Source organism: Helianthus annuus, chromosome 6 (genome assembly GCF_002127325.2).
Source record: "Helianthus annuus cultivar XRQ/B chromosome 6, HanXRQr2.0-SUNRISE, whole genome shotgun sequence".
NCBI classification, from domain to species: Eukaryota; Viridiplantae; Streptophyta; class Magnoliopsida; order Asterales; family Asteraceae; genus Helianthus; species Helianthus annuus.
The window spans coordinates 1,272,201-1,299,993 of NC_035438.2; the positions used below are offsets into that span (position 1 = coordinate 1,272,201).

A 27,793-nucleotide genomic window follows, 5' to 3' on the forward strand; every position below is an offset into this window, starting at 1 on the left:
CGGTTAAAATGAAAATCACCACGAGTTGTGAGAACCCCTTTCCACGCGAGTTGGGTCAAATTTTTTTTTGTACAAACGTAGATGAAAATATTATAAACACATGTGTATAAAAAGTAAAAAAAATTGTCGTGTCGGTAGTTTTGACTGATGCAAGTTTTTTTTACACACTGGTGTAAATTTTGTACGAAGATAAATATTTTTTTTACGCCTCATGTAAATGTGTGTATGCGATATTTTATTTATTTATTTATTTTTTTCTGAAACAAGTGGTTTTTTATTACTTTTGAAAAAAAAAATTCAGAAAAACCTTTTGGATGACCTAGTTTTCACGGTTCTCACAAATTAAGGCGATTCTCAATTTACCCTATCCCTTTTGAGTATAATATTAAATGTATAAATGTTCATCATGAATTATAGTTAAAGGCTTTTGAGTACAACTATTAAATGTATACTTGTTTTGAAATACATTTTTGAAAAAAAAAAAAAAAAAACAAGGTGAACGTTTAAAAATGAGATACTCATCAAAATTCCACGTATAAATGTTTTAAAAATATCTCTTGAAACATTATTTGAACCATGAATAATCATTACAAAAAGTATTCCCGATTAATTATTATGGGTGTTAATATTCGCACATAAAACCGAAGTGTATGGGCCCGTCTCCCCCTCGTCGCCTCTGTCCCGGGTCGTCGCACACCGCCCCCGGTTGCTCCGTCGCGTCTCTCACGGCTTCTCCAAGATGTTGGAGACGAGCCAATGTGGTGGGGCCCCTTCATTTATGCCGTTGAACGGATAGTTTTTTTTAAAAAAAAAACCAAATTCATTTAATTTAAAACCTATATAAATACCCACACATTTAACTATTTTTATACAAAAATTCACCCACTTTTTCCAAACAACTCCATTTTTATACACCCACATTCTCATATAATCTTCTCTAAAAAATACACCATGTCATCTTCCTCTTCATCGGGTTCGACGGACACCATGGAAGCCGTAAAATATTTTATAAACAAGGTGGTGGAGGCGACACAACTAATTCTGGAAGAAGAAGAGGAGGAGGAGGTTTCGTCACAACCACGAAACAGGAACCCACACATCGAGCGAGACCGAGAAAGTTAGTTACATTTTTATTCTTATATTTTTAGTCTTATATTTTTATTTTTATGTTTTAGTCTTATATTTTTATTCCTATTTTTTATAGCGTTGCATTATATTTTTATTTATAAGTTGTATATATATATTTTTTTATCTTGTAGGTGCTCACCAAAGATTATTCGTCGATTACTTTGCCGACGAGCCGTTGTATTCGGAGGCTATTTTAGACGCCGTTTCAGAATGAGTCGTCGACTTTTCTTACGTATAGCCGACGATTTAGCTACTTATGACCCGTTTTTTACCTTGCGACCCGATGCTAGAGGCAAAATGGGCTTCACCATCTTACAGAAATGCACTGCGGCTATTCGTCAATTAGCTTATGGGACGACAACCAATGCTTGAGACGAATACTTAAAGATGTCCGAAAAAACTGCTAGAGAATGTTTATACAAGTTTTGCAAATTTGTAGTGAGGTTCTACAGCCAAAAATATTTGTGAAAACCGAATTACAATGACGTTCAAAATTTGTATCAACACCACCAAGCAAGGCACGGTTTTCCAGGCATGCTCGGAAATTGATTGCATGCATTGGCCATGGCGGAATTGTCCTACCGCTTGGCGTGGAATGTATACGCGAGGCGATCAGGGACATCCAACAATAATTCTAGAAGTTGTTGCGTCTCAAGAACTATGGATTTGGCATGCTTTCTTTGGGATTCCTGGTTCGAATAACGACATCAACATTCTACAAAATTCCGAGGTTTTTGATGATGTTATAAAAGGGATCGGTCCTGATACGAGGTTTACGGTTTCGGGAGTGGAGTACAGACGCGGGTATTATCTTGTCGATGGAATATACCCACAATACTCTACATTGTTAAAACGGGTAGGCATCCTCCAGATGAAAAAAGAAAGAAATTTGCCAAGTTTCAAGAAGCGGCTAGAAAAAGATATTGAACGGTGTTTTGGGGTTCTCCAACAAAGATGACATATTATCGAAAACCCAGCACGCGCTTTTACACCCAAAAAGTTGCGATACTGTATGTATGCTTATATTCTGCTGCATAACATGATCCTCGAAGACGAAGGGCATGCAATTTGTGAGTATGACGAGAATGTGGTGGAGCAGAATAATGTTCCGTCTAGCGGAGAACAACAAGATTTAAACAGGTTCTCGTTACATAACGATTTCACACATATCAATCTTCAATCGGACTTGATCGATCACTTTGGAATCTCGGAGAAAACAACGAGTAGTTTTAGGATTTTTTTGATGTAACTTTAGTTTTTTTTAATGTTACTTTAGGTTTTTTTTTAATGTAGCTTTAGGATTTTTTTTAATGTAACTTTAGGTTTTTATTTAAATGTAAGTTTTTTATTTTTATTTACTTTGTTTTAATTAATTCAAAAAAATAATAATAAAAAAATGGAGGAGGACCATCCACCACACAATTAGGTAGTTCTCAAGGAGGTGGTCCTCCACCTATGCTTAGTTGGCGCCTATGTGACGGATGGTTCCTTTGGGGACTATCCTCAGTTTCTCACCATACCTCATGGTCTAATATATATTATTTATATTTATACTATATAAATTAACAACTATTTTGTGCATTAGGAAGGTGTACTCCTAGCTTAGGGTGTGTTTCAAAAAAATTTTGATTTTTCACTTTTAACCCAAGCATTTTCATATTTTCTATTTTAACCCCTTTTAATTTTTTTTACTTTTAACACAAAGTTTTTCACCTTTTATAATTTAACCCAACACTTTATTATATACAACTCTGGTCCCTCATACTTTTTATCTTTCGCAAGTTTTTCGTTTTACGTTTCGTTCTAAATTTTGCGAGTTAACACGTCGTAGCGTGCATGTGAGGTTCAACATTTTTTGCTCTGTTTTTTCGAATTTGATAGGCCTGTCGCAACGTATCCATTTTCCCCTTTTGACAAGTTCGCCGCAACGGGCGGGTTCTTGATCGACTAAGTTATTATTTTCTACGTTTACGTTTCTGATTAATTTCTTCGCATTAACACACTGTAACGGGTGTGCGTGGTTCAACGATTTTAAGTCTGTTTTTCGTTCGGTGTAATTTTTTCCATTTTATCTATTTTATTTTTACGAGTTTTTCTGATGTTGGGAGTCGATGCCGGTGTGGCATTGGTGCTACTTGGCATGGTTTTACGAACGTTTCTAACATATTAAATTTTTTACTAATATTTTGTTTCCGTTTACCCTTATACTTTCTTTACTTAAAAACTATTTTTTACGTGCATATTTTATGTACGGGTAGGTATAAATATGATTTGTTATACATTTTGACGTAAACTTTTTTTATAAACAACACGTTTTCGTTTAAAAAAACCATTTTTACATGCATATTTTTATGTACGTTTCGGTATAAATTTAAGTTGTTCTACGTTTCGACGTAAATTTTTTGGGAAATGATTCATGTCAAATATAATATGTTTATGTGTTTGTTTTATATATGTTTCGTAAAGTTTTTTTCAAACCGAGTGGAGTCAAATTATTGTTTCTTTTTTTCTCTTTTATTCGAAAGCTCTAATTAATCCATTTCGATTACATGTGTCAGATTTTCCTTTATACCTGTTACGTTTTTTATGTATGAGTTGGGTCACACATAATACGTTATGATTGTTCGATATGAATTTGATATACTTTACGTTTGATCCAATCACAATGCTTATACAAGTTACATTGAGTTACATTGATACGTCGAAATACGTGGTTTCATATGATTAATACATCATATAATGTTTGGACTAATCCATTCAATGTTTACGATGTATCCGCGCCGCAACACGGGCGGGTCTTAATCCTAGTTAATTATAATAATTTATTGATGTGATGGGCAGGTCAATTTCAATTTCATAATCACATTGATGGCTAGGTTTTGTTTTTAACATGCAGAAGTATGAGGTTAGATTAATAATATTTTTGTCGTTAATCCGCCTTTTTTCTCTTAATCAACCATATATTAATCAGTCTCCTGTTCATGATTTGTTTCATAGCTTTAATTTCTTTTTTGTCAATAAACTTAGAATTTATTTTATTTCTCGTCCCAGTTTTATAGTTTTTTTCTTATTGCAACTCTTTTTAAGTTTTAACAAAGATTTTATATTTTTTTCTTATTGCAACTCTTTTAACAAGATTTTATATGTATTTCTTATTGCAACTCTTTTTGCAAAGATTTTATATTTTTTTCTTATTGCAACTCTTTTAACAAAGATAATCTTCCGTAATATCATACATGGAACATCACTAAAATAGTGATAATATCAGCGTAAGTGAAGTGTTTTCAGCTCAGTTTTAAGCTTGGTTGGGTGATTTAAAGCTAAGCCAAACTAGAGCCCTGACTCAGCTCAGAATCGACTCGTGAACAACACTAACTTTGAGCACAAGCTCTTCTACAAAATGTCTGTAACGACAAACCAACAACTCTCCCTTTCTCATCCACGTATATATGAGATCGGTATTCTCCCTCATTTCTCTGTCCTCCACGTCTACAACGCCCCTCTCCCATTCGCATCAACATCCGTGGGTCTGCATACCCAATTGCGGATGTGCTTACACTGAAGCATGCCCCATGAAACTAGACAATATGAACTCATACTAAACTATATGGGGGGGGGGGGTAATTTTGTCAAAAGAGTAACCCACCTAATCCACTTTCATTTCGAGTCAGGCAAAATAACGGGTTGGTTGGTTGGTTGGTTGGTTGGTTGTTTGTTTGAATCGTGCCCACCCAATCACCTGAACCTTTTAATCTATGACATATAAGCATAAATCAAACTTACTATTGTTAGACAAGACCCGCTTCCTTAAGTTCATCCGTACATGCACAACAAACTTCCTTAAAACACAATATTTCAAGTTACAAGTTCACATCATAAGTTTATTGACGAGTAAACGTATGCTAAACACGTAAGAGAATCACACACTATATACCCCAAAGCTAGCATATGGTCCGATGTTCTTTCCGCCACAAGTAGCAGCAAACGCTTCCTCAACCACCACCTTCTCGACCAAGTTATTGCAGATGTTCGCAAAGGCACGCATGTGCTTCAAGCCGTATTGGGTTAGCAACCCACAATGCTTCTCAAATAACCGAGCCTTCAACAAAAGAAACTTTACTTTATACCGAAACAATCATACAATATTTTAGAACTTGAATAGTTTTTAGTTTAAGCTACAAGTATGACATACCATAGATTTAAAACATTCCCAGTCATCCACTAGTGGTAGCCCACGCTCTCTAACAGAATTGAGGATTGACCGACCATTTTGTGGTCCAAAAAGAAGCACCCCAATCATATCAATGCTACTATCCAAATGACCCCTGTGTGTCAATGTATCTGTAATCTCCTTGAGAACTTCAGCCCTTGTTTCAGGCGATTCCTTGTACTGCACACATATATATAAGCACAAACCAAACTTAAGATTCTATCTAGAAATAAACAAAATGATTATGAATACTTACTCTTTGCCACAAGAATATAAGATCAGCGTCTCTTTGATTTACACCATCCGTCTTATCAAAGTGAATCCGATTAGGCGGGAGGTTTGCGGTCTCTGGATCAAATCCTAAATACAAAGAGACCTTCTCATGTTTCATATCTTTGGTACCATATTCCATCACATGTGAACCTGACATGTAAGTATTGGACATAGATGTCCTCTCCTTCACCTATAAACAAAATATACAAATTTAACAACAATCATTGCAAGCACATTAACCTTTGAAGAATATAGGACACATGATCTTATCTGAACCTTGTTGAATTGTTGCTCGAGCGATTCTTTTTTCAGATTGTGCATCTCACTATGAAAAAAAATCACAAAAAGTTAAAATTCTTTAACTGCTATATACCAATACGGAACACATCCATAGACCAATAAAGACCGATACAAAATCTGAACAAGTCCGTGTTAACATAAATTTTAGCAATCTTAAATACCTATCTTCCATCCAAGCAACGCTATATAGATCTCCCAAGCTAGTTGAATACCCAGGTGGTGGAGAAGGTTTTGTGTCCGGGCAATAAGTTCCATAACTGTTCTCTTGAGCCCCCGATGCAGTTGTGGCATATATGTTAAGATCTTGTGGAAGTATGCCTTCGAAGATGCTTCCACTTTCACACGCTTCCAAGTATATAACCTACATTGATTAACTTCTTCCAATTATTTCTAGAGAAGAAAAATTGGCATTAACCTTTTGTATTGTTTACCATTTCTTTGTATGTACCCATGGAATGTTTCCTTTTCAAAACATCTACCAAGTCTTTCGCTACAAGAGCACGGTTGTTGGGCATCCCTACAACCGAAGTTATACTAATTAGCAATGACTATTAGTTGTATTATTAAAAAAAATTCAACACTTACCAAGCACTCCAGGACCTCCATGGTCTGAGTAGAACAGAAAGATCCGGTCATCCGGTTTGCTATCGACAACCTTCCCACTTCCACCCTTTACCGATTTTTTGTCACCAAGAAGCACGGCAAATAAATTATCTACCGTTACATGTTCCCCATTGTAGTCCTACACTTAATTGATGGTATGATCACTTAGCATGCAAAATTGCAAAGTAGGACAAATATCATACACCAACAGTTTTTGTTTATTAGAAATACCAATGTACCTTGGGCACACCAGCATAGACGTTGTCGCCTTTAGGGTTGTTGATAATGGTCCCCGGCCTTGGATTCAAAGGACTTGAAGCAATATCGTCATACATAAACACTACTATGTTTTCATCTTTCAAACCTCCTTTCTTAAGAACTTGATATGCATGACAAACATCTGCCTGTGGCACTACAATGTTATATTTTAAATCACAAAAACCGACAAATTTATACAAAGTGATGTTATATATGTTGGTTAAGTATAGTTGAAAAACCCATCACCGACTTAGAGAATGTATTGCAGTCCCAAATAAACCACACAATCCAACAAAGTATGCAAAACATGTATTTTTTATTTAGAAATAGATAATTTTAATGAAGTGTGATTACGTTCATTTTGAAAGGTTCTTATGTGGGCTTCAATCTGGGTGTGGAAGGTGCAACCTCAGCAAGACGCTAAGTGCGCAAACCACCATGGTGGGCACTACGCTAGAGGGGCCGTGGGGTGGGGGCCCGGATGGGTTTGTGAGCATTAGACACATGCGATGATTTTTTATTATTTTTTGATGTTAAATAGTATATAACTAATCATATATAGTCTAGGGATGACAAAAATACCTGGGTTCAACAGGTATACCTGAAACCCGAAGCATTTAAGACAGGTATTGGGCCAGGTATGGGTACGGAAAAAAATATTTCATGTGTAAGGGATCGGTATGGGATTAGATGATTCCCGACCCGAATTACCCGAAACTATATGTCCGAAAACTTTTAAATATTCATATTTGTTGGTAATGTTTCATTCTTATAGTTTATTATTTGAAAAATAAACTTTTCATTTCAAATATATACTTTGATAACATTATTCATATTTATATGTTATGAAATGCAAAATTATTTTTATATTAATATTATAATATATATATACATTTTTAAATATATTAAATACTATTATTATGATGATGATATGTATGTTATTTATTATAATTTAATATATTATATTATATAGATTTTTAAAAATTAAATTATAAAGGAATGTAAAGAATATACATATATATGAAAATCCCGACAGGTATACCTGGGCCGGGCCTGAAACAAGATTTTACAACGGGTTTGGGTATCGGATATTCGGATTAACCATACCCGGCCCATTGGCATCTCTAATATATATAGTGATCAGTCACTTTAACCCAATACCACATTTTACATAAACTCTTAATAAAGCCCCACAACACAACGTGTGAAGGATGACGTTGCTAATATCCTAATAGTCTGTTTTGTAGTGGTAACTACATGCATGGTAATTTAGAGCATTAAAAGAATAATAACAGGAGCTCATATCATATTGTACATAATAAAAAACATACATACACATATATATATCAAGTTATCAACTGACTCACCTGATGCCGATAGTTCCCAAATCCTTTCGAACCCGCGACTAGAACCGCCCATCGGGTTCCGTTTGTCATATTTTCATCCAAATCTGCTTCCAGATCCACCGGTGACCTGATCAACGGGTCCCACAGCTGCTGCCGGTCACCGGAACCTTTGCTTCCGGTAGCTCCATAAAATACCGTCACCAATCCAAGAATCAAACATATTATATGAGAGACCGTCATTGAATTGAAGCCCAAAATAGTTTAAGAGAAAGATTGACTACTTAAGTTAACAAAAGAGGGAGGGTCGTGTGCCATGCAAATGAAGAACAACACCTGTAGAGAATGTGGGCCCCGGAAGCATATGTGAAAGCCAGGTGGGTTTAGCAGTTTTGAACCCGTGATAACAAAGTGACAGTTTTGGGGCGTAATGGTAAAATAAACTAAATATCATGTCGGGAGTGAAACATTTAGCCATTTTAAAAAAATATAAGGTCGGGTGTCTTTGGATATTGGATAATTCAGTTTGGATTGTTCAGATTTGAAACTATTTTGGGCCTAACCCAACAACTGAATTGTTCCGAATTGGAAATGTGTTTAATCGAACCGAATTTAACCGTTTATTTGCTTTGCACATCCAATTTAACGGTTATTATTCAGTTTTATTCGATTGAATCCGGTTCGGTTACCTGAATAAGCAAGATTTTGTGGAACTAACCGACAGTGGCGTCTCTGAGAATTCACGTACCCTGTTCGAGCTCGAAAAATGTGCCCATATGCTTTAACGAAAGTTGTTTTTTTATTTTTTTTTAAAATCATATTAGTATTGGGTTGGGCCCAATAAATCTAACGTTAAGTTGGGTAAATTATAAAGCATAAAAAGATATTTGATAATAGGCCACTATATTGGATTTGTATGAGTTTACAATTTTTTTTTTTTAAAATAACATCTATATATCGATTTTTTTTAAAATCCCGTGCCCCTTGAAATCGCGGGCCTTGTGCGAAAGTCCTCCTCGCACACCATAAGAGCCTCCCATGCTAACCGAGTTCACAAATTGATTAAGCTTTTTTAAGTTACAGATACGGTCCGTTTTTTTTTTCAGTTATATATATGGTTTGCTTTCTTGTTTCCTTTTGTTTTTCTATTTTCGGTTTTTCTACACACCCCTATTTCATATGCTTATGTTTTTTCTTTTTCACGTATAGTATTTAGGACCCGCGAGTTGCGATGGGACTATTAAACTGAACAAAAAATGGTCGTAATATGTTGAACCATGCACGCGCTTTCCAACATGTTAACTCACAAAATTTAGAATGAAATGTAAAACATTATCGTAGAAAAGAAGAACTAAACATGCAATTTAGATTTTGGGTGTCTTAACCCACTCTCTTTCCTTAGGTTGTATGTACTCATGCGAACGCCTAGCTAGAAACAAAACACAATTCTTTTTTAAACTTAAACATGCAAACATTTAGTTGAAATGAACACTATCAAGTATGCTAATATTGCAAGTAAACACCACATGAGAACGCTTGATAAAATTCTTAAACACTATAAGCCCCAAGGCTAGCATATGGTCCGATGTTCTTCCCACTGCAAGTAGCAATAATCGCTTCCTCCACCTCCGTCTCCTCAACTAGATTGTTGCAAATGTTTGCAAAGGCGCGCATGTGCTTCATGCCGTATTCAGTTAGCAAGCCACAATGCTTCTCAAATAATCGAGTCTTCAAAAGAAGGCGTCTCGTTTAGTACAATGGCCATATAATAAAAGTTGAAAAGTGCCTAGTTTAAAGTATATGTTGGTTCAAGTAAAACGTACCATCGATTTAAGACAATCCCAGTCGTCCACTAGAGGTAGACCACGACCTCTAGACGAACGTAGGATTGAACCATTTTGTGGTCCGAAAAGAAGCACCCCAATCATGTCGACGCTGCTATCCAAATGCGCCATATACCTTAGGGTCTCTGTCATCTGCTTGAGAGCTTCCGCTCTGTTGGATACCGATGATCTCTTGTACTACACATATATGAATGATTACATGTTTGCGTTTAGTAAACGAACAAATCACAATTGCTTACCTTCTGCCACAAGTATATTAGATCTCCGTCTCTTTGATTTACACTCTCCATCTTCTTGTCAAAGTGAATCCGATTAGCTGGTAGGTTAGCGGTTTCAGGATTGTATCCTTGATATACATAGACCTTCTCAGGTTTTATGACTTTAGTACCATATTCCATTACATGAGAACCATTCGCGTAAGTACCGAACATAGATGTCCTCTCCTTCACCTATACATGAAAATGTGCCAATTTCACAACAATCCTCATAACACATGTTAAACTATTTAAAACACATAATACATTTGTTCTTAGCCAAATACTTAAAGCCATATATAGTCTCAAACCTTGTTGATTTGTTGCGCCAAGGATTCTTTCTTCAGGTTATGTGTTTCGCTGATTAAAACACACGTAAAATGTTTAATCAGGACTCATAAACAATCATATACCGTACCACCATAAAGTCTTAAACATGGAAATCTTAAAAATACCTATCTTCCATCCAAGCAACACTAAATGTATCTCCCAAGCAAGTTGTATACTCGGGTGGGGGAGGCGGATTCATGTCTGGACAATAGATTATATAGCTAGGCTCTTCGGGTTTGGTTGAAGTTATAGCGTATATGTTGAGATCTTCAGGCAGCAAGCCTTCAAATATGCTTCCACTTTCACATGCTTCCAAATATATAACCTACAATAACTAGCATTCATTAGAGACATAAGTATCATATTTATTTTTGTATTGAACTTTCATTTAAATAACATCACATATATAGTAGTTTCGTTTAATAGTCAAGTATGCATTACCATCTCTTTGTATGTACCCATGGCATGCTTCTTTTTCAAGACCTCAACGAAGTCATTGGCTACAACATAAGGCTTTTCCGGCATCCCTACAACCAAAATAAGACTAATATATCATGCCCACTAATTCGATCTAGTATATTAAATGAAATTCTTGTAGCCAGTGGCGGAGCTAGCCCAATAATTTAGGGGTATCCTCGTATTAATTTGTTTAGGGTATCCTTTGTATAAAAGCGAAAAAAAAAGAAAAAAAAAATACACTACAAATACTAGGTTGAGTCGTAGCCTGTGCTACCCTACATTAGTTGTGTCCCTGCTTGTAACACTCACCTAGCAATCCAGCAGCTCCATGATCCGTGTAGTAAAGAAAGATTCGATCATCCGGCTTGCTATCAATAACCTTTCCACTTCCACCTTTCACCGAACTTTTGTCACCAAGAATCACTGCAAAAAAATTATCAGCTGTAACTGCATCCCCGGTGTAGTCCTGTAATAAAAGTTGTAATATTTTAGTGATGGATTATGAGTTTGTTATTCCCTTAGCAAGTGATATAGCAATGTACCTTTGGTACTCCGGCGTAGACGTCGCCCCCTTCCGGGTGATGAATAATTGTACCAGGCCTTGGATTCTCATCACATGTGGCAATATCGTCATACATGAACACAACAATGTTTTCATCTTTCAAGCCTCCTCTTTTGAGTATTTGATAAGCGTGACAAACATTTGCCTGTGATTAATAATAAAACGTTATATTTCTAAGGGCTACTGAGTATTAATTTCATACAAAATATATATTCTCTAACATTTTAACGATATTTTTATTTTCAAAATTTTTGCGTTATGTTTGTAGTATAAACACATTTTCATTTTCAATATCTACAATCTCAAGTGCGGTAATAGTTGTTGCCAATCATTGGCCTAAATGGGCGGCTAATAGTGCTGGCGAATTATTGGCTGAATTGTGCTGTTAATTCTCCCCTATTGGTCCAACAAATTTACATTTTTATCCCGCTTTAAAATTACGATTTTGCCATCAGTTTAAATTTATGTTTTTACCCCCACATAAAAATAAATTTACGTTTTTGCTCCCATCTAAATATTTAAATTTTTCCCTCGGATAAAAGTTACAATTTTGCCCCGTTTAAATTTACAGATTTGTCATTAGGTTTTTTTCTCACAGCTACGTTACGAATGCCCCCAACTTAAATTTACATTTTCTCCATCGTTTTTGTTTGTTTTCCTGGTTAAATTACAATTTTGCCCCCAGTGTAAAATTACAGTTATGCCGGCAGGTGCCTGGCACTCCCCCATTGGTCCATTTAATTTACAATTTTATCCCTTAATTAAAATTATGATTTCACCCTCTGTTAAAAATTACGTTTTTCAATCGTTATAGTTTTTTTAGCAAAACTATAGAAGTTTTTTTGTTTTAATTTGTTAACTCCATTTAATTTTTTCCCGTGTCAGCTCAGAATCGACTCGTTAACAACACTAACTCAGAATCGACTCGTGAACAACACTAACTTTGAGCACAAAATCTTCTACAAAATGTCTGTGACGACAAACCAACAACTCTCCCTTTCTCATCCACGTATATATGAGATCGGTATTCTCCCTCATTTCTCTGTCCACCACATCTACAACGCCCCTCTCCCATTCGCATCAACATCCGTGGGTCGGCATACCCAATTGCGGATGTGCTTACACTTAGGGGTGCAAACGAGCCGAGCCGAGCCGAGCCCGAGCTCGACCAGGCTCGAGCTCGAGCTCGTTTAACATATGAAAGCTCGAGCTTGGCTCGATTCGAGCTTTATTTCTAAAGCTCGAGCTCGGCTCGGGCTCGACTCGTTTAGTATTTATTAATTAATTTATATTAATTAAAATTATTATTATACATATAATTTAGTTATTTTTTATATTTATATAAATGGTAATTATTATTATAAAAATATATGTTTAATATATTAATAAAAAATATATAAACAGAAAGCTAGATTAGGCTCGCGAGCCGGCTCGAGCTCGATAAGCGAAGCTCGGGCTCGGGCTCGTTTACTAAACGAGCTTGTTTTTAGGCTCGGGCTCGAGCTCGTTTAAGCTCGGCTCATTCGAGCTTTTTTTCGAGCCGAGCTCGAGTAGCTCGCGAGTAGCTCGGCTCGTTTACACCCCTACAAACTAGACAATATGAACTAATACTAAACTATATGGGGGGCATATTTTGTCAAAAGAGTAACCCACCTAATCCACTTTCATTTCGAGTCAGGCAAAATAACGGGTTGGTTGGTTGGTTGTTAGTTTGAATCGTGCCCACCCAATCACCTGAACCTTTATTATTGTTAGACAAGACCCGCTTCCTTAAGTTCATCCGTACATGCACAAGAAACTTCCTTAAAACACAATTTTTCAAGTTACAAGTTCACATCATAAGTTTATTTTAAATGGAGACGAGTAAACACGTGCTAAACATGTAAGAGAATCACACACTATATACCCCAAAGCTAGCATATGGTCCGATGTTCTTTCCGCCACAAGTAGCAACAAAGGCTTCCTCAACCACCACCTTCTCGACCAAGTTATTGCAGATGTTCGCAAAGGCACGCATGTGCTTCAAGCCGTATTGGGTTAGCAACCCACAATGCTTCTCAAATAATCGAGCCTTCAACAAAAGAAACTTTACTTTATACCGAAACAATCATACAGTATTTTAGATCTTGAATAGTTTTTACTTTAAGCTACAAGTATGACATACCATAGATTTAAAACATTCCCAGTCATCCACTAGTGGTAGCCCACGCTCTCTAACCGAATTGAGGATTGACCCACCATTTTGTGGTCCAAAAAGAAGCACCCCAATCATATCAATGCTACTATCCAAATGACCCCTATGTGTCAATGTATCTGTAATCTCCTTGAGAACTTCAGCCCTTGTTTCAGGCGATTCCTTGTACTACACACATATATAAGCACAAACCAAGCTTACGATTCTATCTAGAAATAAACAAAATGATTATGAATACTTACTCTTTGCCACAAGAATATAAGATCAACATCTCTTTGATTCACACCATCCATCTTATCAAAGTGAATCCGATTAGGCGGGAGGTTTGCGGTCTCTGGATCAAATCCTAAATACAAAGAGACCTTCTCATGTTTCATATCTTTGGTACCATATTCCATCACATGTGAACCTGACATGTAAGTATTGGACATAGATGTCCTCTCCTTCACCTATAAACAAAATATACAAATTTAACAACAATCATTGCAAGCACATTAACCTTTGAAGAATATAGGACACATGATCTTATCTGAACCTTGTTGAATTGTTGCTCGAGCGATTCTTTTTTCAGATTGTGCATCTCGCTATGAAAAAAAATCACAAAAAGTTAAAATTCTTTAACTGCTATATACCAATACGGAACACATCCATAGACCACTAAAGACCGATACAAAATCTGAACAAGTCCGTGTTAACATAAATTTTAGCAATCTTAAATACCTATCTTCCATCCAAGCAACCGCTATATAGATCTCCCAAGCAAGTTGAATACCCAGGTGGTGGAGAAGGTTTTGTGTCCGGGCAATAAGTTCCATAACTGTTCTCTTGAGCCCCCGATGCAGTTGTGGCATATATGTTAAGATCTTGTGGAAGTATGCCTTCGAAGATGCTTCCACTTTCACACGCTTCCAAGTATATAACCTACATTGATTAACTTCTTCCAATTATTTCTAGAGAAGAAAAATTGGCATTAACCTTTTGGATTGTTTACCATTTCTTTGTATGTACCCATGGAATGTTTCCTTTTCAAAACATCTACCAAGTCTTTCGCTACAAGAGCACGGTTGTTGGGCATCCCTACAACCGAAGTTATACTAATTAGCAATGACTATTAGTTGTATTATTAAAAAAAATTCAACACTTACCAAGCACTCCAGGACCTCCATGGTCTGAGTAGAACAGAAAGATCCGGTCATCCGGTTTGCTATCGACAACCTTCCCACTTCCACCCTTTACCGATTTTTTGTCACCAAGAAGCACGGCAAATAAATTATCTACCGTTACATGCTCCCCATTGTAGTCCTACACGTAATTGATGGTATGATCACTTAGCATGCAAAATTGCAAAGTAGGACAAATATCATACACCAACAGTTTTTGTTTATTAGAAATACCAATGTACCTTGGGCACACCAGCATAGACGTTGTCGCCTTTAGGGTTGTTGATAATGGTCCCCGGCCTTGGATTCAAAGGACTTGAAGCAATATCGTCATACATAAACACTACAATGTTTTCATCTTTCAAACCTCCTTTCTTAAGAACTTGATATGCATGACAAACATCTGCCTGTGGCACTACAATGTTATATTTTCAATCACAAAAACCGACAAATTTATACAAAGTGATATAATATATATTGGTTAAGTAGAGTTGAAAAACCCATCACAGACTTAGAGAATGTATTTCAGTCCCAAATAAACCACACAATCCAACAAAGTATGCAAAACATGTATTTTTTTTAGAAATAGATAATTTTAATGAAGTGTGATTACGTTCATTTTGAAAGGTTCTTATGTGGGCTTCAATCTGGGTGTGGAAGGTGCAACCTCAGCAAGTCGCTAAGTGCGCACACCGCCATGGTGGGCGCTACGCTAGACACATGCGATGATTTTTATTATTTTTAAATAATAAATAGTATATAACTAATCATATATAGTCTAGGGATGACAAAAATACCCGGGCTCGACAGATATACCCGAAACCCAAAAAATTTAGGACGGGTATTAGGCCGGGTATGGGTATGGAAAAAAATATTTCGCGGGTATGGGATTAGATGATTCCCGACCCGATTACACGAAACTATATGTCCGAAAACTGTTTAGTATTCACATATGTTAGTAATGTTTCATTCTTATAGTTTATTATTTGAAAAATAAACTTTTCATTGAAATATATACATACTTTGATGACATTATTCATATTTATATGCTATGGAATGCAAAATTATTTTTTGATATTAATATTATAATAATATATATACATTTTTAAATATATTAAATATTATTACTATGGTGATGATGATATGTATGTTATTATTATAATTTAATATTATATTATATAGATTTTTTAAACATTAAATTATAAAGGAATGTAAAGAATATATAACAACGAAAATTCCATCAGGTATACCCGATATCCAACGGGTAAGGGGCCAAGTCTGAGACAAGATTTTACGACGGATTTGGGTATGGGATTAACCATACCCGGCCCATTGGCATCTCTAATATATATAGTCTCACTTTAACCCAATACCACATTTTACATAAACTCTTAACAAAGCCCTCACAACTCAACTTAATGGTGTGAAGAATGAAAAGAAAGTGTGCCTACTACATGTAAACACCTTTTTTTTCTTATAGAGCCCCAATGAAGGCCTCAAAAGGGTTAGAGATGTTGCACATCCTAATTACGGCAACTCCATATGTGAAAATGTTTCAAAATGGTATAATGTATAATCACACATTCTGACACATTCACACTCATTCAAAATTACCTATTTATTTCTAAATGCTTTGCCATCATATGCGAACTTAGTGACCATTTTGTTTTGTTGCAATAACGTTGCTAATATCCTACTAATAGTCTGTTTTGTAGTGGTAACTACATGCATGCTAATTTAGTGGGGCATTAAAAGATCAATAATAACAGGAGCTCAGATTGTACATAACAAAAAACATCCATAAATACATATATCAAGTTATCAACTCATACACTCACCTGATGCCGATAGTTTCCAAACCCTTTCGAACCCGCGACTAGAACCGCCCATCGGGTTCCATTGGTCATATTTTCATCAACATCTGCTTCCAGATCCACCGGTGACCTGATCAACGGGTCCCACAGCTGCTGCCGGTCACCGGAACCTTTGCTTCCATAAGATACCGTCACCAATCCAAGAATCAAACATATTATATGAGAGACCGTCATTGAAGCCCAAAATAGTTTAAGAGAAAGATTGCCTGCTTAAGTTAACAAAAGAGGGAGGGTCGTGTGCCATGCAAATGAAGAACAACACCTGTAGAGAATGTGGGCCCCGGAAGTATATCTGAAAGCCAGGTGGGTTTAGCAGTTTTGAACCCGTGATAACAAAGTGACAGTTTTGGGACGTGATGGTAAAAAAAAATATAATGTAGGGAGTGAAACATTTAGTCGTTTAAAAAAATATAACGTCGGGTGTCTTTGGATATTGGTTTATTCAGATTTGAAACTATTTTGGGCCTAACCCAACAAATGAATTGTTCCGAATTGGAACTGTGTTTAATCGAACCGAATTTAACCGTTTATTTGCTTTGCACATCCAATTTAACGGTTATTATTCAGTTTTATTATTCGATTGAATCCGGTTTGGTTATCCGAATAAGCAAGATTTTGTGGAACTAAAAACCGAATTCACAAATCGGTTAAGCTTTTTTAAGTTACAGATACGGTTCGGGTTTTTTTTCAGTTATATCTACGGTTTGCTTTCTTGTTTTCTTTTGTTTTTCTATTTTCGGTTTTTCTCCACACCCCTATTTAATATGCTTATGTTTTTTTTTTCACGTGTAGATTATACAAATGATCTCGTAGTAGTATTTAGGACCCGCGAGTTGCGATGGGACTGTTAAACTGAACAAAAATAGTCGTAAAATGTTGAACCATGCACGCGTTTTCCAATGTGTTAACTCGCAAAATTTAGAACGAAATATAAAACATTATCGTAAAAAAGAAGAACTAAATCGAAATAGTAAAAAACATTATCAAAGCGTGTTTGAATTAATAATAACAACAACAACAATCACTAAACGTACAATTTATAAAATATAAGGTTTAAGAAAATTAAAATTTCATCTTATGTAAACCAAATACAACTTCTGATAAAATTCACCTTAATTTTAATTGCTTAATTTTGCAAACCAAACAGGGCGGGCCTTAATACCTTACTCCAATTAACTAGGGATGGCATATCATGTATACCCGTACACGATAAGACACGACACGATAAGACACGATACACGAAACCCTATACACGAACACGACACGATAACTTATCGTGTCCTTTTTTTCAAACACGAACACGAACACGACACGATATACACGAAAATTACCTGTTAATACCTGTTAACACGTATGTTCGACTGTTATACACGAAAATTACCTGTTAATACCTGTTAACACGAACAAAAACACGAACACGGCATGCTATCTGAGAGTTACGGAGGGAGTTTATGGTTTTATTATTTTTTTTTTGAATTGAATGAGGAATGAAATTAGAAAGGAATTAAGGAACCCACACACACATGACTAATGAGTTTTACTTAATTTAATTTCTTATCGTGTACTAACGGGTATTAACAGGTAAACAGGTATTTAACTTGTTTATACACGAAAATTAACAGGTAATCTCGTGTCTACCTGTTTGGTACACGATACCTGTTAAGGCCATACACGATACCTGTTAACTTCGTGTAGGTTCGTGTCGTGTATTCGTGTATTCCTGTAAAATTGCCAGCCCTACAATTAACCAATATTAAGTTTAAACCCAATCAGCCCAAGTTCATGTTTAGAGTCCATAATCCAAAATTTATTCACTCCATGATCCAAAAAAACCGCACAACTAATCTGAAACAGACCGGATTATAATTTAGATTTTGGATGTCTTAACCCATTATCTTTTTTTAGGTTGCTTGTACTCATGCGAATGCATAGCTAGAAACAAAACACAATTCTTTTTGAAACGGAAACATGCAAACATATAGTTGAAATAAACACTATCAAGTATGCTAATATCGCAAGTAAACACCACATGAGAACGCTTGATAAAATTCTCAAACACTATAAGCCCCAAGGCTAGCATATGGTCCGATGTTCTTCCCACTGCAAGTAGCAATAATCGCTTCCTCCACCTCAGTCTCCTCAACTAGATTGTTGCAAATGTTTGCAAAGGCACGCATGTGCTTCATGCCGTATTCAGTTAGCAAGCCACAATGCTTCTCAAATAATCGAGTCTTCAAAAGAAGGCGTCTCATTTAGTACAATGGCCAAAAGTGGAAAAGTCCCTAGTTTAAAGTATATGTTGGTTCAAGTAAAACGTACCATCGATTTAAGACAATCCCAGTCGTCCACTAGAGGTAGACCACGACCTCTAGACGAACGTAGGATTGAACCACCATTTTGTGGTCCGAAAAGAAGCACCCCAATCATGTCGACGCTGCTATCCAAATGCGCCATATACCTTAGCGTCTCTGTCATCTGCTTGAGAGCTTCCGCTCTGTTGGATACCGATGATCTCTTGTACTACACATATATGAATGATTACATGTTTGCGTTAAACAAACAAATCACAATTGCTTACCTTCTGCCACAAGTATATTAGATCTCCGTCTCTTTGATTTACACTCTCCATCTTCTTGTCAAAGTGAATCCGATTAGCTGGTAGGTTAGCGGTTTCAGGATTGTATCCTTGATATAGATAGACCTTCTCCGGTTTTATGACTTTAGTACCATATTCCATTACATGAGAACCATTCGCGTAAGTACCGAACATAGATGTCCTCTCCTTCACCTATACATGAATATGTGCCCACATAACACATATTAAACCATTTAAAACACATAATACATTTGTTCTTAGCCAAATACTTAAAGCCATATATATTCTCAAACCTTGTTGATTTGTTGCGCCAAGGATTCTTTCTTCAGGTTATGTGTTTCGCTGATTAAAACACACGTAAAAAGTTTAATCAGGACTCGTAAACAACCATATACCGTACCACCATAAAGTCTTAATCATGGAAATCTTAAAAATACCTATCTTCCATCCAAGCAACACTAAATGTATCTCCCAAGCAAGTTGTATACTCGGGTGGGGGAGGCGGATTCATGTCTGGACAATAGATTATATAGCTAGGCTCTTCGGGTTTGGTTGAAGTTATAGCGTATATGTTGAGATCTTCAGGCAGCAAGCCTTCGAAGATGCTTCCACTTTCACATGCTTCCAAATATATAACCTACAATAACTAACATTCTTTAGAGACATAAGTATCATATTTATTTTTGTATTAAACTTGTTGGGTTTTTGGGCCAATGAGGAAGCCCAACAATACTTTCTATGGCCCAATCTTATTTTTTGAAGATGGATAAAAGAGAAGAAGCAGGGTTCATTTGGTGAACACCCTCACAAAAACAACACACCAAGAAGAAGAAAATTTTCGCTCATTTCCGTCACTCCAAAACCTAGCTGCAGAGGTCGTCCGTTTCCCGGAGTTTAAACCGTTGGATCGCTCTGATTTTTGGGCACAGTCATCTGCACACCAGGGCGACCTTATCCAACGGTGGGTTTGTCGAAATCAGGTCTGGAAGTTCATCTGCACGGCCTCTGTTCGTAGCTGCAGAATTTCTGCAGAATTTTGGTGATTTCCTTCTTTTGTCTTTGTATTTGATTCCATATGCTTGATGTTGTTGATTCCAAGTGTATGATGATTATTGTATGCCTCTAGTAGACCTAGGGAAGACTTTGTATTGCTCTAAATTGGTGATAGTGGATTTGAAGCGGCTCTAGTAGTCCCGTGGTTTTTACTCTCCTTTCTTGAGAGGTTTTCCACGCTAAAATTTGGTGTTCTTGTTATTATTGTTTTCGGGTTGTTTAGATTGTAGTTGGTATACCCTATTTGTTTGCATCCTCAAAGGTTCATTCAAGTTTGGGAAAATTCTTGGTCAAACGAAGTTTGCTTCCGCGTTTGTGTTTACCGTTTGTGACCGGGTTTTGTGTTTTTCCCATCAAAGTGGTATCAGAGCCATTGGCTCTTGTTATTGGGTTGAAACTTGATTGAACAATGGAAGCTAATACAAGTAGGATTGTAAATTTGAATGGTTCTAATTATCATGTTTGGAAAGGAAAGATGGAAGATCTCCTTTATGTTAAGGATTATTATATGCCTGTTTTTAATACTGACAAACCGGGTGATAAAACAGATGAAGAGTGGAATATATTGCACAGAAAGGTTTGTGGTTATATTCGCCAATGGGTTGATGATAATGTTTTGAACCATATTAGTGGGGAGACTCATGCTCGTACTTTGTGGAACAAGCTTGAGGAGTTGTATGCTCGAAAGACCGGAAACAATAAACTGTTCTTGATTAAACAGTTGATAAATTTGAAGTACAATGATGGAACTCCTGTTACTGATCACTTGAATGTTTTTCAGGGTCTTATTAATCAGCTTGCAGGAATGGGTATCAAGTTTGAAGACGAGGTACAAGGCTTATGGCTTCTTGGTACTTTACCGGATTCTTGGGAGACTTTTAGGACATCATTGTCCAACTCTGCAGCAAATGGTATTATTACTATGGAAATGGCTAAAAGTAGTATTTTAAATGAAGAGATGAGAAGAAAATCACAGGGTTCCTCTTCACAATCAGATGTTTTGGCCACAGAGAGCAGGGGGAGAGGTCAAAGTAGAGGTCCGAGTAACAAAGAGAAGCATCGTAGTAAGTCTAGAGGTAAGTTTGCTGATTATGAGTGTCATCATTGTGGTAAGAAAGGGCACACAATTAAATTCTGCAGACAATTAAAAAGGGAGAAAAAGAAGGCTAATTACAACAATCAAAAGAACAATCATAAGAAAGATGATGGTGGCAATGACACAGCTGAAGTTAATACTGCTACCGAAGAGTTCTTCGTTTGTTGTGATTATGATATGGTGAACATTGCACGTGATGATCCGAGTTGGGTTGTTGACAGTGGTGCTACGTGTCATGTGACATCACAAAGGGAGTTTTATTCATCTTACACACCTGGTGACTTTGGGGTTGTTAAGATGGGTAATAACGGGCTATCAAAGGTTGTAGGCGTTGGGGATGTTTGCTTGAAGTTTGACACTGGGATGGAGTTGGTTTTACACAATGTAAAACATGTTCCAGATATTAGACTCAATTTGATCTCCGCTGGTTTACTTGATAATGATGGTTACCATAGTACCTTTGGTGATGGTATTTGGAAACTCACTCGTGGTTCTTTGATTGTGGCAAGAGGTAAAAGAAGTTCAAAGTTATACAGAACGCATCCGAAGATCTCCAAAGACTCGGTCAATTTGTTAGTGAATGCCGATATGACCGACTTGTGGCATAGGAGACTTGCTCACATGAGTGAAAAAGGGATGTCTATTTTGTTGAAGAAGAATGCCTTGCCCGATTTGCACGATGTTCATTTGAAGAAGTGTTCTCATTGTCTGGCAGGTAAACAGAAAAGAGTTTCTTTCAAAAGTCACCCTCCACATAGGAGAGACAATATACTTGATTTAATACATTCGAATGTTTGTGGTCCTATGAAGACTAGAACACTTGGGGGTTGCTTGTACTTTGTCACTTTTATCGATGATCATTCGAGAAAAGTTTGGGCCTATACTTTGAAGTCTAAAGATCAGGTATTAGATGTGTTCAAGCAGTTTCATGCCTTAGTTGAGAGACAAACTGAGAAGAAGCTCAAGTGTATTCGAACAGATAATGGAGGCGAGTACATTGGTCCTTTTGATGCTTACTGTAGAGAGAAAGGTATTCGGCACCAAAAGACTCCTCCAAAGACACCACAATTGAATGGTCTAGCAGAGCGGATGAATAGAACATTGGCTGAAAGGGTTAGATGTCTGTTGTCACATGCAGGGTTGCCTAATTCCTTTTGGGGTGAAGCTTTGAACACCGTAGTAAATGTTATTAATCGTACTCCTTGTGTTCCTTTGTCTTTTGATGTTCCTGACAGGGTTTGGAGCGGCAAAGATGTTTCATACGATGATTTGCGGGTCTTTGGATGCAAGGCTTTTGTGCATATTCCCAAAGATGAAAGAACAAAGCTTGATGTAAAGACCAAGCCATGTATATTCGTTGGTTATGGGGGAGATGAGTTTGGACACAGGTTTTATGATCCAATCTCGAAGAAACTCATAAGAAGTTTCGATGCTGATTTTATTGAAGATCAAAGTTTGAAAGATATTGAGAAGACAAAGATAGTTCCTCAACATACTGATGATCTTACTGATTTGGATCCAGTTCCTCCACAACATTCTGAGCCACATAATGAAGATGATATTCAACATGATGAACAACACGGTACTGATAATCATGATACTCCAGAGCAGCAAGAGTTAGATGAGGGTCCTCATCCAGAGTTACCAGTGCCAGGTATGCCAACATTTATCCCACTCAGACGGTCTACAAGAAACCGTCATCCTTCCACCCGTTATTCTACTGATGAGTATGTCTTGCTCACTGATGGGGGAGAGCCCGAGTGTTATGAAGAGGCGATGGAAGATGAACACAAAAGGGAGTGGGTTGAAGCCATGCAAGATGAGATGAATTCCTTGTATGAGAACAATACCTTTGAGTTAGTAAAGTTGCCCAAGGGCAAAAGAGCTTTGAAGAACAAGTGGGTCTACAAAGTGAAGACTGAAGAACATACCTCGAGGCCTAGGTACAAAGCCAGATTGGTGGTTAAAGGGTTCAGTCAAAGAAAGGGTATTGATTTTGATGAGATTTTCTCTCCAGTCGTGAAGATGTGTTCCATTCAAGTGATTCTTGGTTTGGCAGCTAGTCTTGATCTTGAGGTTGAGCAAATGGATGTTAAGACAGCTTTCCTTCACGGTGACTTGGATAAAGAAATATATATGGAGCAACCTGAAGGTTTTCAGGTTAAAGGTAAAGAAGACTATGTCTGTAAGCTTCAGAAAAGTCTTTATGGGTTGAAGCAAGCACCAAGACAGTGGTACAAGAAATTTGAGTCTGTTATGGGGAAGCAAGGCTACCGAAAGACTATTTCAGATCACTGTGTTTTCTTTCAGAGATTTGGTGATGATGATTTTATCATTTTATTACTCTATGTTGATGACATGTTGATTGTAGGCAAGAATGCAGAGAGAATTGTTCAGCTGAAGAAAGAATTAAGCAAGTCGTTTTCTATGAAAGACTTGGGCCCAGCAAAACAAATTCTTGGTATTCGGATTACTAGAGATAGAGCTTCAAAGAAGTTGCACATGTCACAAGAGCAATACATTGAGAAGGTGCTCAGCAGATTCAACATGGCTAAAGCTAAAGCGGTTAGTTCGCCTCTTACTCCCAATTTTAAACTAACCGATAAAGATTGCCCTTCTTTGAAGGAGGAGATTGAAGACATGGATAAAGTTCCATACGCGTCAGCGGTTGGAAGCTTGATGTATGCAATGGTGTGTACAAGACCTGATATTGCCCATGCAGTAGGTGTTGTTAGTCGGTTTCTATCAAATCCAGGTAAGAAGCATTGGGAAGCAGTTAAGTGGATCTTTAGATATCTACGTGGTTCTTCCAAATTGGGTATAACATTTGGGAATGAAGAGCCAATGCTTGTTGGTTATACGGATTCTGATTTGGCGGGAAACAAAGACAACATGAAATCCACTTCTGGATATTTGATGACTTTTGCAGGGGGAGCTGTCTCATGGCAGTCAAGACTACAAAAGTATGTTGCTTTGTCTACAACTGAGGCTGAGTATGTGGCAGCAACAGAAGCATGCAAAGAACTGTTGTGGTTGAAAAGGTTTACGCAGGAGCTTGGCTTTATGCAACGGCGCTACGTGGTTCTTTGTGATAATCAAAGTGCTATTCACCTTGCAAAGAATTCTATGTTTCATAAGAGAACAAAACATATTGATGTGAAGTATCATTGGATTAGAGATGCGCTTGAAGACAAGTTGTTCGAACTTGATAAAGTTCATACCGATGATAATGGTTCCGATATGTTGACAAAATCTTTGGCAAGGGAAAAGTTGAAGATATGTTGCTCAATCGCCGGGATGGCGAACTCTTCCTCATAGGCCAAAAAGGGGGAGAATTGTTGGGTTTTTGGGCCAATGAGGAAGCCCAACAATACTTTCTATGGCCCAATCTTATTTTTTGAAGATGGATAAAAGAGAAGAAGCAGGGTTCATTTGGTGAACACCCTCACAAAAACAACACACCAAGAAGAAGAAAATTTTCGCTCATTTCCGTCACTCCAAAACCTAGCTGCAGAGGTCGTCCGTTTCCCGGAGTTTGAACCGTTGGATCGCTCTGATTTTTGGGCACAGTCATCTGCACACCAGGGCGACCTTATCCAACGGTGGGTTTGTCGAAATCAGGTCTGGAAGTTCATCTGCACGGCCTCTGTTCGTAGCGAATTTCTGCAGAATTTTGGTGATTTCCTTCTTTTGTCTTTGTATTTGATTCCATATGCTTGATGTTGTTGATTCCAAGTGTATGATGATTATTGTATGCCTCTAGTAGACCTAGGGAAGACTTTGTATTGCTCTAAATTGGTGATAGTGGATTTGAAGCGGCTCTAGTAGTCCCGTGGTTTTTACTCTCCTTTCTTGAGAGGTTTTCCACGCTAAAATTTGGTGTTCTTGTTATTATTGTTTCCGGGTTGTTTAGATTGTAGTTGGTATACCCTATTTGTTTGCATCCTCAAAGGTTCATTCAAGTTTGGGAAAATTCTTGGTCAAACGAAGTTTGCTTCCGCGTTTGTGTTTACCGTTTGTGACCGGGTTTTGTGTTTTTCCCATCAAAACTTTCATATAAATAACATCACATATATAGTACTCTTAAGTTTAGTTTAATAGTTAAGTATGCATTACCATCTCTTTGTATGTACCCATGGCATGCTTCTTTTTCAAGACCTCAACGAAGTCATTGGCTACAACATAAGGCTTTTCCGGCATCCCTACAACCAAAATAAGACTAATATATCATGACCACTAATTCAATCTAGTATATTAAATGAAATTCTTGTAGCCAGTGGCGGAGCTAGCCCAATAATTTAGGGGTATCCTCGTGTTAATTTGTTTAGGGTATCCTTTGTATAAAAGCGAAAAAAAAACAGAAAAAAAAAATACACTACAAATACTGGGTTGAGTCGTAGCCCGTGCTACCCATCTTAATACATTAGTTGTGTCCCTGCTTGTAACACTCACCTAGCAATCCAGCAGCTCCATGATCCGTGTAGTAAAGAAAGATTCGATCATCCGGCTTGCTATCAATAACCTTTCCGCTTCCACCTTTCACCGAACTTTTGTCACCAAGAATCACTGCAAAAAAATTATCAGCTGTAACTGCATCCCCGGTGTAGTCCTGTAATAAAAGTTGTAATATTTTAGTGATGGATTATGAGTTTGTTATTCCCTTAGCAAGTGATATAGCAATGTACCTTTGGTACTCCGGCGTAGACGTCGCCCCCTTCCGGGTGATGAATAATTGTACCAGGCCTTGGATTCTCATCACATGTGGCAATATCGTCATACATGAACACAACAATGTTTTCATCTTTCAAGCCTCCTCTTTTGAGTATTTGATAAGCGTGACAAACATTTGCCTGTGATTAATAAAACTTTATATTTCTAAGGGGTACTGAGTATTAATTTCATACAAAGTATATATTCTCTAACATTTTAACGGTATTTTTATTTTCAAAATTTTTGCGTTATGTTTGTAGTATAAACACATTTAAATACATATATGAGTTTCACGCGTGGAAGTTTCAAACAAACCACCGCCGCACCATGAATTTCACACGTGGAAGTTTATTGGCGTGATTATAAATGGAAGAATGTGAGGGGGTGTGAGAGTTTATTGTTGGGTGTTGTGAGTGATGGTCATTTCCACTAAAAAGGTTGTGAGTGATGAAATAATGGTTGATGAAATGGCGAAACTTGATTGGAGGTTGTGAGTGATAAATGGGTGGTGAGTGATGACCACCCCTACCCCTAATACCGCTAGACATACATGCCCAGCCCTTAAGTATATATAATAACTAACTAGTGAAAATGAGTGCGACATCTTAACGGATACTAACCTGATGCCGGTAACTTTGGTATCCCTTTGAACCAGCGACAAGTAGTGCCCATCTAGTGCCATTCCCCAACTCGTCATCCTCCAGATCCACAGGTGACCGGATAAATGGATCCCAATAATCGGAACCTCTTCTTGCAGCAGCAGCTCCGTTAGGTAGTGCCATCACCATCATAAGTACAAGAAGCAAACATATTAGACGATAGCTGAAGCAGGCCATTGAAACAGAAAGCAGAAGTACGTTAATTAGTTTGGAGACAGTGACAACTTCATTACTTCATTTCACTGCATATATTCAAGTGTAGCGCGGCATGCAAATTAACAAAGATACCACTTGGCAAAATGTGAACGCCAGGTGGGGTTCACATATGAAAAACCCGTGATTTGATGATGGCAAATTGAACTACATGCAATGTTGGAAGTGTCAAAATATACATAAAAACAAAATCATGTTTTTGAATTGATTGTACCTGGGTTTTTGTCACCTGCTTCGATCTCTGGAAAGAATTAAATCAATATTAGGCTAGACGGTATGGGGTGCGGCCCCGGTTCGTCACGGGTCGGCGACGGTCCAAACACCGTGCCGCCCCCATCCCATCCCGTCTTCCACGTTGGGTTGTAGCCGTTTGCGACGAAGCAAAAGTGGTGGCCCCTCCACTTTTTGACCGTTGAAAATAAAAAAAAAATTAATTTCAAACGGCTATAATTTAAAAAACACCCCATTTCACTTCCATTTTTATAAATACTCACATCTTTAACCCCTTTTTTCACAACTTTTCACCCACTACCACCCCATCTCTCTCACATTTTATAAACCACTCTTCCTTTTTTATAAAAACTCATCATATTTTGTACCATTTTTACCCGCTACCACCCCATCTCTCGCTAAAAAATTATCATGGCTTCACCCGTTTCTTCCATTTCTTCAAT

General features: G+C 37.2%; 4 protein-coding genes and 1 pseudogene across 4 annotated transcripts; 1 reads left to right on the plus strand and 4 right to left on the minus strand.

Annotated features, from left to right (window-relative positions):
* The first annotated feature begins 1,609 nt into the window (after positions 1–1,609).
* On the plus strand, positions 1,610–2,086 carry LOC110866035. The gene has a single exon (XM_022115389.1). The coding sequence runs from the start codon at positions 1,610–1,612 to the stop codon at positions 2,084–2,086; it is 477 nt and encodes a 158-aa protein (XP_021971081.1).
* Positions 2,087–4,931: 2,845 nt separating this feature from the next.
* LOC110864273 (legumain-like) lies at positions 4,932–8,427 on the minus strand. The gene is made up of 9 exons (XM_022113309.2): positions 8,140–8,427; positions 6,754–6,918; positions 6,497–6,653; positions 6,343–6,428; positions 6,073–6,272; positions 5,888–5,936; positions 5,595–5,801; positions 5,321–5,518; positions 4,932–5,227 (listed from the first exon to the last, which is right to left on the minus strand). Exons 1-9 carry the CDS (start codon positions 8,356–8,358, stop codon positions 5,048–5,050), a joined length of 1,461 nt encoding a protein of 486 aa, XP_021969001.1. The 5' UTR covers positions 8,359–8,427; the 3' UTR covers positions 4,932–5,047.
* Positions 8,428–9,608: 1,181 nt separating this feature from the next.
* LOC110866033 (vacuolar-processing enzyme-like) lies at positions 9,609–11,706 on the minus strand. The gene is made up of 8 exons (XM_022115388.2): positions 11,545–11,706; positions 11,312–11,468; positions 10,985–11,070; positions 10,669–10,868; positions 10,525–10,573; positions 10,199–10,408; positions 9,939–10,136; positions 9,609–9,843 (listed from the first exon to the last, which is right to left on the minus strand). The coding sequence occupies exons 1-8, from the start codon at positions 11,638–11,640 to the stop codon at positions 9,664–9,666; spliced, it is 1,176 nt and encodes a 391-aa protein (XP_021971080.2). The 5' UTR covers positions 11,641–11,706; the 3' UTR covers positions 9,609–9,663.
* A 1,723-nt stretch (positions 11,707–13,429) lies between these two features.
* Positions 13,430–16,991, minus strand: LOC110864272 (annotated as a pseudogene).
* A 1,728-nt stretch (positions 16,992–18,719) lies between these two features.
* On the minus strand, positions 18,720–27,135 carry LOC110864271 (vacuolar-processing enzyme). The gene is made up of 9 exons (XM_022113308.2): positions 26,868–27,135; positions 26,223–26,387; positions 25,990–26,146; positions 25,654–25,739; positions 19,826–20,025; positions 19,682–19,730; positions 19,371–19,580; positions 19,112–19,312; positions 18,720–19,023 (listed from the first exon to the last, which is right to left on the minus strand). The coding sequence occupies exons 1-9, from the start codon at positions 27,081–27,083 to the stop codon at positions 18,844–18,846; spliced, it is 1,464 nt and encodes a 487-aa protein (XP_021969000.1). The 5' UTR covers positions 27,084–27,135; the 3' UTR covers positions 18,720–18,843.
* Between the last annotated feature and the right edge of the window lie 658 nt (positions 27,136–27,793).

What these genes read in the sequence shown, in the direction of transcription:
- LOC110864273 (XM_022113309.2), bottom strand. Translation starts at nt 8,358, where the DNA reads ATGACGGTCTCTCATATAATATGTTTGATTCTTGGATTGGTGACGGTA. An exon ending in TCTATGCTGGTGTGCCCAAG is followed by an intron (nt 6,654 to 6,753) that starts GTACATTGGTAT and finishes AATTAAGTGTAG; the next exon opens with GACTACAATGGGGAACATGT. An exon ending in TGGAGGTCCTGGAGTGCTTG is followed by an intron (nt 6,429 to 6,496) that starts GTAAGTGTTGAA and finishes CTTCGGTTGTAG; the next exon opens with GGATGCCCAACAACCGTGCT.
- LOC110864271 (XM_022113308.2), bottom strand. Translation starts at nt 27,083, where the DNA reads ATGGCCTGCTTCAGCTATCGTCTAATATGTTTGCTTCTTGTACTTATG. An exon ending in TGGCGCAACAAATCAACAAG is followed by an intron (nt 19,581 to 19,681) that starts GTTTGAGAATAT and finishes ATTCATGTATAG; the next exon opens with GTGAAGGAGAGGACATCTAT. An exon ending in GGGATTGTCTTAAATCGATG is followed by an intron (nt 19,024 to 19,111) that starts GTACGTTTTACT and finishes CTTCTTTTGAAG; the next exon opens with ACTCGATTATTTGAGAAGCA.
- LOC110866033 (XM_022115388.2), bottom strand. Translation starts at nt 11,640, where the DNA reads ATGTATGACGATATTGCCACATGTGATGAGAATCCAAGGCCTGGTACA. An exon ending in TCTACGCCGGAGTACCAAAG is followed by an intron (nt 11,469 to 11,544) that starts GTACATTGCTAT and finishes CTTTTATTACAG; the next exon opens with GACTACACCGGGGATGCAGT. An exon ending in TGGAGCTGCTGGATTGCTAG is followed by an intron (nt 11,071 to 11,311) that starts GTGAGTGTTACA and finishes TTTTGGTTGTAG; the next exon opens with GGATGCCGGAAAAGCCTTAT.
- LOC110866035 (XM_022115389.1), top strand. Translation starts at nt 1,610, where the DNA reads ATGACGTTCAAAATTTGTATCAACACCACCAAGCAAGGCACGGTTTTC.